This window comes from Vigna radiata, chromosome 3 (assembly GCF_000741045.1).
Source record: "Vigna radiata var. radiata cultivar VC1973A chromosome 3, Vradiata_ver6, whole genome shotgun sequence".
NCBI lineage: Eukaryota > Viridiplantae > Streptophyta > Magnoliopsida > Fabales > Fabaceae > Vigna > Vigna radiata.
In genome coordinates, this window is record NC_028353.1 from 11624150 (window position 1) to 11635949 (window position 11800).

The 11800-nt window shown below is 34.6% G+C and overlaps 1 protein-coding gene across 1 annotated transcript; it reads right to left on the minus strand.

Moving 5' to 3' along the window:
* Window positions 1-408: 408 nt before the first annotated feature.
* LOC106757036 lies at window positions 409-11435 on the minus strand. Its single transcript, XM_014639617.2, has 9 exons — window positions 10508-11435; window positions 9826-9911; window positions 9417-9721; window positions 7784-7993; window positions 7412-7570; window positions 7089-7209; window positions 5777-6010; window positions 5551-5675; window positions 409-960 (listed from the first exon to the last, which is right to left on the minus strand). The coding sequence occupies exons 1-9, from the start codon at window positions 10649-10651 to the stop codon at window positions 761-763; spliced, it is 1584 nt and encodes a 527-aa protein (XP_014495103.2). The 5' UTR covers window positions 10652-11435; the 3' UTR covers window positions 409-760.
* Window positions 11436-11800: the final 365 nt, after the last annotated feature.

Consider the following 11800-nt stretch of genomic DNA (forward strand, 5'->3'; position numbering starts at 1 on the left):
TTTTTTTTTTTTCAAATCTTAGATTGTACAATTCATTTATGCACGAATAATATCTAGTTCAATGGGTAAAATTGTTCTACACCAATGCCTTATTTTAACTCTTGAAAAACTATATATCGTGTACAGTTTTATATCTTCAGTTGTAATTGAGGCCTGATTCCCCTTTATTACGAAAGATCGCCAATGTTAGCGGCTTGTAGAACATTCACAAGTTGTCACTTTTATCATGGAGAAATCCTAGTCTTCATTTGGGAGGAGATTTTTCTTTCAATCTTCTCAGAAAGACAAACTAATATATATATATATATATATATATATATATTTATATATATTTATCACATGTTGATCACTCAGTTCTTTACCAATAATGAACAGTATCAAACTCAAATTTAAAACTTACATTCTCTGTAGTTTGTGTTATAATTGCTCCAAACCACTCTCTACTGCAATGTAACTTCTCCTCCTATATATATATATTCTGATGTAGAATAGAATTGTAACAATCTTTTAGATAGAGTGAATACAATTTGCATCTTTCAGAACAAACTTCTGAAATTCGAACACAAGCTAAACCTGGAGATATTTTTAACTGGGTTCAGAAACTGAGCAAACAAATGTTGTAGTATAGAGTATAGCAACACCTAGTGATATTTTACTTCAACTAATGAAGTTTGTTCACTGCACCATCTGGAAGGAAGGTCTCAAATCATGTGCTGTTAGGTCCTGATCTTCCGCAAGAAGTTTCATGAAGACGTTTTGGTTATTCTTCAAAGCCTGGAGGAGCACCCAGATTGGGTGTAACTAGTCCAAGTTGATAAGTTCTCCCCATCGCATCCTTCCACATATCAAAGTCCATATCAAGTGGCTCCATTTTAGGTACTCTTTCAATAGCTTTGTCAATTTTCTTTTTGCGAAATAATCCCCACAGGAAATGTCCATCGTTTATTGTAGCAATGGCACCTGTCCACACTAGTTGATGACATCTTTGCAAAGACAATGTAATAATAAATATTGGGTTAAATATGTTTTTAGTCTTTAAATTTAAAGGCAAAATTCATTTCTATCTCAAGTTTTGATACATTTTGGTTCCAAACTTTAATAACGAATAGATATAATCTTTTTAAGTGTTAAATGTTTTTTACATGTCAAACACATTTCAGGTTGACATTTGATCTTTACACCATTAGTCTTGTTCTAGCTCAAATGTCTCCAATATGAATATGGAACACCGTCTAACAAGTCTAAAAACATTAATGTCATTGGATTAAAATGAGTATATTCATTAATTTTTTAAGTTTAAAGATAAATGTGTATGAAAGTTTAAGACATGAACGTATTTCAATCTCACTTCCTCATTTAGGAACTAGAAAATATATTTAACCTTAAATGTTGATTGAGTCATGTAGACAAATAGGACAAACATATTATGAAATAATGGAGAAGATTAGGAGAAATCTCCCCTTGTGTTTAGCATACATATGGGGTAGTTTATTTATAATGTGAGATATGGGCTAATGCCCTTAATACAGAATGGGCTGAGCCCAATTAACATAAACACACAACTTAACATCTAACACTCCCCCTCAAGCTGGAGCATATAAATGATATGTTCCAAGCTTGTTACAAAGATAGTCAATTCTAGGTCCTAATAAGGACTTGGTGAATATGTCTTCCAACTGGTTACTTGAGTTAACGAACTCAGTCTTGATATCTTTGGATATGATTTTTTCTCTAATAAAATGACAATCAACTTCAATGTGCTTTGTTCTCTCATAAAAGACAGGGTTAGAGCTAATATGAAGAGCAGCTAGCTTGATTGTCACAATAAGTGTCATGTGAGTAACATCTCCAAATTTCAATTCACTAAGTAATTGTTTAAGCCACACAAGCTCGCAAGTAGCTGATGCCATAGCCCGATATTCTGCTTCTACATTGGACCTTGCCACAACACTTTGCTTCTTACTTTTCCAAGATATTTGGTTGCCACCAATAGAGACATAATATCCAGAAGTAGACCTCCTATCAGAAGGGGAACCAGCCCAATCAACATCTGAATAGCAAACAATTTTTGTATCGTTGTTAGGACCATATAGCAAACATTTTCCAGGTGATCCTTTAATATACTTCAGTATGCGAACAACTACATCCCAATGGTCTTCACATGGGAAGTTTAGGAATTGACTCACCACGCTAATTGCGAAGGAAATGTCAGGACGCGTAATAGTAAGATAGTCTAATTTACCAACTAATCTTTTGTACCATGCAGGATCTGAGAAAGGCTCCCCCTGATTTGGTAGGAGTTTGATGTTAGGATCCATAGGTGTCTCAACAGATTTAGAGTTCATTAACCCTATTTCCTCCAAGATGTCTAACGCATACTTCCTTTGAGATATGATAATACTAGTATTGGAATGTGCTACTTCAATACCCAAAAAGTACCGGAGTTTGCCAAGATCTTTGGTTTGAAAATGGTGACAAAGGTGCTGTTTCATCTGAGAGATGCCAAGATAGTCGCTTCTTCTCAGAACAATGTCATCGACATACACTATTAAGTAGATACATCGAGCACTTGAGTGGCGATAGAACAATGAATGATCCACTTTACTACGAGACATACCAAACTGTTGAACAACACAGTTGAATTTACCAAACCAGGCCTGAGGAGACTGTTTTAGGCCATACAAGGATTTGCGAAGACGACAACCAATCCTGATGACTCCCCCTAAGCAACAAAGTCGGGCGGTTGCTCCATATAAATTTCTTCATGCAAATCACCATTAAGAAAAACATTTCTGACATCAAGTTGGTAAAAAGGTCATTGTCGAAGAGCGGCCATGGCAATGAATAGGCGAACATAGGTCCTTTTTGCCACTGGAGAAAAAGTATTACCATAATCCAAACCAAAAATCCGTGTGTAGCCTTTGGCAACCAGTCAAGCCTTCAAACTATCAATTGTACCATCAGGGCCAACTTTGATAGCATACACCCACCTGCAACCAACAACAGACTTTCCAGATGGTAATTGGACAAGTTCCCAAGTTCCACTTTTCTATAAAGCACTTAATTCATCCAACATGGCTTGACGCCAGCCAAGATGAGTTAAGGCATCACTCACAGACTTGGGAATTGACACAGAAGAAATGGATGAGAGAAATGTGTAAAAAGATGGAGATAATCTATGGTAACTAAGAACAATATAGTGGGGGGAAGGGTTACGAGTAGAGCGTATACCTTTATGGAGGGCAATGGGCAGGTTAGACTCATTTGCTGGAGCAGGAGGAGACACAGGAGGCGACACTAGAAGTGAGTGATGAGGGAGACAATTGCGACAACTATAAACCTGAAGGGGTGGAGTTGAAGGACAATCCTGTGGGGAATGAGAGTCTAAAGAAGGAAAAGGGTCACAGAAAATAGGAATATCAACAATAGCAGGTGGAGGTACAGAACTAAAAGATAGATGTGAAAAGTAAAACGAAGATTCATCAAAAGTGACATCAGCAGAGATAAAATGACGATTGAGGGAAGGGGAAAAACACTTATAGCCCTTTTGTGACCGTGAAAATCCTAAGAAGACATATTTGTGAGATCTAGGAGATAACTTATCGAGACCAACACTAAAATCATGAACAAAACATGTCGACCCAAAAACTCTAAGAGGTAATGAATGTAAAGGGTCTTGAGGAAATAAGATAGAATGAGGGATTTTGTTATCTAGGACAGAAGACGACATGCGATTTATGAGAAAACATGTAGTGAGAACTGCATCACCCCAAAAACGCGAGGGTACTTGACCATGGATTAGAAGTGTACGAGTTGTTTCAATAAGGTGTCTATTCTTGCGCTCAGCCACCCCCATTTTGTTGAGGGGTATAAGGACATGAGGTCTGGTGAAGAATGCCATGAGAAATCATAAAATGTTTAAACGGTTGAGAAAAGTATTCACGGCCATTATCACTGCGTAAAGTTCGAATAAAAACCCCAAACTGTGTTTTTATTTCATTGAAAAATGATTGGAAAATAGTAAACAACTCAGCTCGATTCTTCATTAAAAACAACCAAGTACATCTAGAATAGTCATCAATAAAGGTAACAAAATAATGAAATCCTAAAGTGGACTTAACACAACTAGGTCCCCAAATATCAGAATGAACCAATGAAAAGGGGGACGATGCTCGTTGTGAAACACTACGAGGAAAGGAACTACAAGTATGCTTTCCTAACTGACAAGACTCACACGACAAACTCAAAACAAGTTGCTGCAGTTTGGCAAAACTGGGATGACCTAAGTGAGCATGAAGAAGGGATGGTGACTCCATGATTACGCCAACATGTGGAGAAGGGCGAAGAAGATATAGGCCATGAGACTCACATCCTGTGCCAATCATGTGTTTCGAACTCCGGTCCTGCAACCAAACAAAATCTTTGGTAAATGAAATAACACAATTAAGCGAACGAGTTAGACGACTTATGGACAATAAGTTAAAAGGAGACCCAGGGACATAAAGTATATGATCAATGGATATGGACGGAAAAATATGAATAGTACCAATACCATGAGATGAGACTCTAGACCCACAGCCATTGTTACTGAGGGTAAATTATCCGAACATGACAAGGAAGAAAACAAGGACTTGTTACTAGTGATATGATCGGTGGCGCCTGAGTCAAGGACCCAAGACTTTTCAACCAAAGTTTGATGTCGGACGCCCATGTTGCATAATTTGTGTCATCTAACTTGTCAATGGACAAGTGTACATTCACATAATTAGTGTATATTGAGGGATCAGGTGATGAGCCACCAACAAAGGTGTTTGTAGACGAGGAAGACGCCATGGAGAGGGAGAAACCCTAAAAATCCAAAGTGCTCCAATTGACGCAACGACCAAAAATCCAAAAAAGAGGGCGAGGAGGCGATCATGATGATCCTGGTCAGTGGCAAAATTCTCCGGCGACACGCGGCACACACGGCGGGAAGCAGCGGATCTGGCAACTATTGCGGTGGCATGTGGAGGCACGTGGGTGGTCTGTGCGCCGTGATCTTTGCACCACGGTGGTCGCTCGGCCGAGACGATTCAGATGGTATGGTCGTCGGTCAATTTTGGAACTCCAGCGGTGGCGGTGACGACAACGACAATGACGACAACGACGACGGCGACTGCGACGACATCGACGACTGTAGTGGCAATGGGTACCGGAGACTGTGGATCTGGCTAGAGCAAAACCTAAGCTTTGATACCATATGAAATATGAAATAATGGAGAAGATTAGGAGAAATCTTCCCTTATGTTTAGCATACACATAGGGAATTTTATTTATAATGCCAGATATGGGTTAGTGCCCTTGATACAAAATGGGCTGAGCCCAATTAACATAAATACACAACTTAACATCTAACCCATATTGAATAGAGGACAGGTTTCAAAAGAAAATTTTAATATTTTGAACCTTCTCTCCCTAATCTTTGAAATCAAATATTCATGAAAAGGAATTGTAGATTAGGGTGTTAAAGAAGTAGTAGAGCAGATTAAATGCATGAAATAGTTTACGCACCCCTTGAGTCCATGCCAAGTTGATTTGAGGTAAATATCAGCAACTCTACTCCATTAATATAACTTCTCAGCATTGTTTTTTCATCTTTCATAAGCTTCAATATACTATTCAGGTTCATTCTTGACCTACATTGGGAGCATGTATAAACAGAATAGGTTAAACAATAAATACTGGTCCGACTGACACCAAAAGAGAAAAAGAAAAAAAGAATCAAATAAAAGCTAACCTCTCAGTTTTTTCTGATGGAAAGAAGTACAGTGCAATATCCTGAAGCTGAGGAGAATCATCTTGGAATATGTCAATCAAGACTTTCAAAGCAGGACGGGACTCCAATTGAAGAACCGATGGCATTTCTCTCGAAAATGCAAATGCTTTCCCATTAACAATGAATGGTGGTTGGGCTTCAAACCCATCATAAAACTTGCTAGGTGAAGCAGTATGAAGAATTTGGAATTGACCCCTAGAAAATGGTGAACATGTTAAATTCAAATTAGTAAAACTGTAACCTTCAGATAATACTTGCAATAACTTCCTCAAATGATTGAGACTTGCACGTGGTACCCATAACAATCTGTTTAATCATACAGATTCCTATAGTTTACCAATTGTTAACATTTATAAGCTCACTACCCTCTTTAAAATAAATGTAACACAAATAATTCAACTCTTCAATTTCCTGGACTGTCATTGAACTTTGATATTATTTAAATAAATGTAAATAGGACTTTGAACCAAGTACAAATAAAAAAAACTAAACAAAATATAATTGACTCAAAATAAAAATAACTACTTAATATATCTCTATCTTATATCAAGAAAATAAAATAATACTACACCTAAATAAATAGAAAATCAAAACTATCTATTTTTTTTTTATTTCTATCAAAATCAAACTAAATATTACCAGACCCAAACTAATAAAATAAGATTCAAATAAAATTATTATTAAACCCTTGAAATTTAAGTTTATCACAACATACCCAACATGCCAATATCAGTTGTAGGGAACCGAGTTCACCATTGTAAAAGGAAGGAGCAAAACATTTTTTGCAGACATAGATATTCGAAATTGAAGAAAAGATCACAAAAGTACACTATAAACATGTAAGTTTATTTAGTTTCTATGAACCCATGTACATAGTCATTGCTGAAACTGAAACTGCTTCAGAGATGTTGTAATTCGTAAATAGTAATATATAAGATTGAAAGGAAGAGACTTTCCTTATTATGGATCTTTTGAAGGAGGATTCACTGAAGACATAGATTAATCATCATATTTAATATCATAGATGAGTCTTTCGAGAAAGGATTACTAGAGAGACACAACAATAATGAGCCATGAGTGTAACTCACATATAAGGGATTAACAATATTTCCAATTCAAAATCTTAGTAATGAATTTATGAGTCTTATTCTTTATATGTGACTCAATTTTTTTATTATGAAGGTTTAGATTCACGCTTCACATTCTCACATTTAAGGGAAGAACAATTTAAGGGAAATAGTTATCAATGATAAGTGAAGAGAGAGGTACGTACCTCCAAGTAGTAATTGAACACGGTAAAAATTTACTATCAAGGTTTAAGCTTTGCTGAATACTCTTGTCATATTTTTTAATGGTGAACTGATTGCCGTCATCATTAGCACAAGGGATACCACCTATAGAAAAGAGATAGAGAAACAGAGCAAAAGAAAAAAGAATAAAGTACGAGATGATGGGTTCAAAAACCCAAAAGGTACAGTAATACATACCATGATACATATTAATATACATTCCCACATTTGCACGAATAGACTGAAGTAGATGCAACAAACAATTGGAAAAAAACATCAGATATGACAGACAAGAAAAGTATCCTACCTGAGCCGACAATAGGGGAAGATTTTCTTGCGAATAAAGCTTCAAAAGGTGCCGCTTTTGTAGGCTTCTCTTTCTGAGGATCATGGATTTGAACTTTTTTAGCAGGTGCCACTCCACCCATTGGTCGCTGGTTTTTATCTAAGCATATCTTTGATGGTCCTACAAGATCCATAGTCTCATAAAAACAAATCACAAACATCTGGCAAACTAACACAGCAAATGTTTTAAACATTCTTTCTAAACTACTCACGCTCTGGTTCCACACAAGGTGATGAAAATTAAATCTAACTAAATACATGAAATTTGTTTAATACAATCTTGTCAAGTTATTAACATTATCAGCATTTCTATTTAATTTCATCATACAAATACCTGAATCAGCAAAAGGGGAAGAGTTTCTTGATGATGAAGCTTCAAAAGGTGCCTTGTTTGCAAGCTTTTCCTTCCAAGAATAATAGTCTTGAATATTATGATCAGCTATCACTCTTCCAAGGGACTTTTGATTTTCTTCTACACACTCCTTTGTTGGTCCTACATGAGATTCAGAAAATATGTCATCTTCTACACACTCCTTTGTTGGTCCTACATGAGATTCACTTATATGGGTTTTCCAGGCCATTGACAAAACAAGCAGCCTTTGATGTCTCGAAGTACAACCCCACTCTCCGCCAACTATAACCTACTCCTTCAATAACTACAACAACTACATGAATACATTAGTAGTAGGAGCAATGTCTAACTGATGACACAGCTATTATAATTGTATTAATTTTCTTTTATCAACCAACCACCTTAATTGAGGGGATGTCAATCAGGAAATCTTTTATCTCCTTAATTATATAAATTTGTTCTACTAAAAGAGGATACTAATTCAGGAATTAGGATATTTGTAATCATGAGTAGTAATTATTTGTATATACTCCTATCACTATTTACATAACGAACACATTTCCCCTACAAGATTCATTGTCTCATAATAATAAAAAAATTTATGGTAAACTTGCAAATCAATGGCACTAAATACTTTTCCAAGATCCAGTTACACTATGGTTCTTGTACGGTATGATATCTGGGACAATCGGTTACAAAGAATAACCAATCGGTTATATATGAAATCTGAGACGATCAGTTATAAAGAATAATCGATCGGCTATGTATAACATTATGCTGGGCCATAACTGGGTCAACTCTCATTATTGGGCTTGAAGTTCACCAGAATGAAATATATCTTATTAAATAAAATAATATCTAATTAAAGATACTGACAAGGTTGTTTATGAGTATCGAAGTAAGTTTGTTTATATTTTATTCTGTTTATATCTTATTGGGCTTATCGAGTTCAAGGTTCATGAGACAAATTATAAATAGAAAAGAAAGGTCACAAGCCAAGTACTTTCCACTTAAGTTCCAATATACACTCTCATCATATACAGAAACCCTATTCTCTCTTCTCGCCTTTTGCAGTACCTCCCCCTCCTGGTCAAGAAGTCTACCAAACAGTCCAAATTAAAGACAACCGAGCGGTTAAAGTTGAAGGAAGGCGAGCGGCTCAAGTTGTCCAGGCATTCATAGACAAGGAGAACACGGCAGAAAGATTAGTGTCTCGATCCCATAAAATATTTACCAAAAGAGTTCTATATGACTGATTGTGTAAATTCCTATACAGTGTCATGGAATGAAAATGAAACAGAGGAAATGCATGATAACACTCTTTTTAAAAAACAATCAAAGTTGTTAAATTAAAAGACTAGTTCTGCTTAATTATATCATACAAAAAAATAGGTCAGTTAGGTTATAGATCTCTAACGAATTGTCTAACTTATTTCCACTCCATAAATAAGTGCAAGTTCATAAGCACAGTATTTCAATTCCATCAAACAGATTAAAGCAAAGACAAATTCAACCTCCACTTAAATTCTGTTTCTGAGAATAAGAACATGTATCATAAATGTTAAGAGGAAATAGAAGAATGGAGATGACAGCAAAGGTGGAGAAAAATTCTCACCTTTTGATAACGAGCAAGAAGCATGTTTACTAGTCATTGTTTTCTTGTGTATTTCATCATTTCTTCTATGTTTTCCAAGTACAATAGTAGATGAAACAGGATGACTTGCTCCAGAAGAGAGTCTAATGACTTCATCCTTTGTAAGTGACTTCACTTTTGCAGTTTTGCTTGTTTGGTACATTTTAGAAGCCCTTGAGCCAATACCACGATCCTCTTTAAGTGGTGAAGTTGACACACACTTGGATCCGCAAGGCTCACAGACCCAATATTCTGGAATTATTAAGGTATGAAATTTCGTGCAATAACTGAAATAGTTTGAAAATAACATGAAAAAAGGTATCAAAGGCACTTAAAGAATGAATAGAAATAGACAAAAAAAAAAAAAGAATGGTATCTGGAAGATTATTACGCATGTTCACGTCCTCCTTTGCATTTAGAACAAGTAAGTAGTACTTCTTTCCAACCAATAGCACCACATATCTCACAACATTCAGCCTATAAAGAATAACACATAATAAATATCTACTACAAAGAATAGCCAAATTAGTGAAACAGAGTCTTAAATTTATACAATTATTCAAACCACCCAATATGGAATGAGTAGAATGTATTGCAAACATGCAAAACCAATAAAGAAAATATGACTTGTATACATTTCAGTTTCAGAAAATGTTTGCATTCTGGGAAGGAAAACAAAACTTAAACATGTAAATTCAAATGTCCAACTTCTACAATGACAATTGGTTCTTGAAAATCTGTTAAAAAATTATGCAACATACTAACAAAACAAGAATTTCTCTTTGCTGTATTGAACATGTATTTCAATTATTTGAACTAAACAAACTTCTTACTCTTTAAAAATAAGGGACATGTAAAGATGTATGATAGTGCAAATGTTAATTGGATGAACTATGTTTGAGACGGACATTCTAACTGAAGACACCGAATTCTGTTTAGAGGAAACTTGACATTCATGAAAAATCAGAAACAAACTGTAATTCTCAAGTGGAAAATATAAACATGAATGGTTAAGAAAGATTAAAATGTATAGAATTACAGCTAGTGAAGTTTATGTGTGATAATGCAGCAACCTTGAACATTCTATCAAAACTGTAACCCTCCATAAAGAAACTCACTGAAGATTGATTATCACTTTGTGAAAAAAAAAGAAAAAAAGAAATGAGTGTGAAACAATTGGTATTAGTTTGTAAAATCAGCAAATCCCCACTACCCATAAATGATTCAAATGTAAAAGCTACCACATTTGTGATTTATTTAAGAAAGAATTAACAAAGCTATTCAAAATCAATGAAGTAATAAGTAACTATGTGAAATTTTGACCCTTAAACAAATTACACAATATACTAATGTAAAAATAACCAAATCCCAACAGCTATCATCACTGATATTAACTACACAGTAACAATAAAAAATATAATCAATGAAAATAATTAATTAATAAATAAACAAACAAAACTATACAGAAATAAAAAAAAAAAAAAACAAGAAAATTAAAGCAGAATGAGCTCTTGTATTCTTTTTGTTTACATTGTCATCTTCTTTGTGTGACTTCATTGCTTCAGGAAAAAAGTGTGAACTGAAAAGGAAGACAAATCGACAAAGGGTGAGCTCTAACAACCTTTAATATTAAAAAAAAAATGCATGCAACTAAAAAGTGGTTGGAGAATGCAGGTAGCATCAGCAGGAATATAAAAAAAATAAAATAAAAAAGTGTTCTTCTGGAAAATTTTGTGTGAACTAAAATGGAAGAGAAAACGATGGAGGTGGCTCCTAAGAAATTTCATACTATTTTTTTTAAAGGAATGCATGTAACTGAAAAGTGTTGGAGAATGATGGAGAACAGAACAGAAAAAATGATGTCTTGCTTAAATAGGTACAAAGCAAATAATAGGAAAAAGGGATTTAAGAAAAAAAATTACTACAAATGGAAGAAAACACTAAGTTTGTAATTGACGGAGAAAATATGTTATGCTGTATTCCTACTTACAGCAGCAAGCTGAGAACGAGAAAGATTGTGCAAAACTTTCTCACCAAGTTTTTACTCTCTACAGTGACGTTTCCTATTATATTTGACAAAAAAAACAAATATGTATAAAACAAATCAAACTATACTAAGTGACGTTTCAAATTATATTCATTTTAAATAGAATTATAAAAGAATATTGTAAGAGAAAATAATGATTGCTCAATCAATATGTTGTTACTGACATACTTCTTTACAAAAAATATTTAAAAATGTCATTTGATAGAAATATAATTACTTTCTGAAAAATAATAAGAAATATTTAGCTTCACTTCTCTGTATATTTTTCATGATAAGATTATTTAGGGTTAATATTTTAAGACAAATACATTTTAGAAAA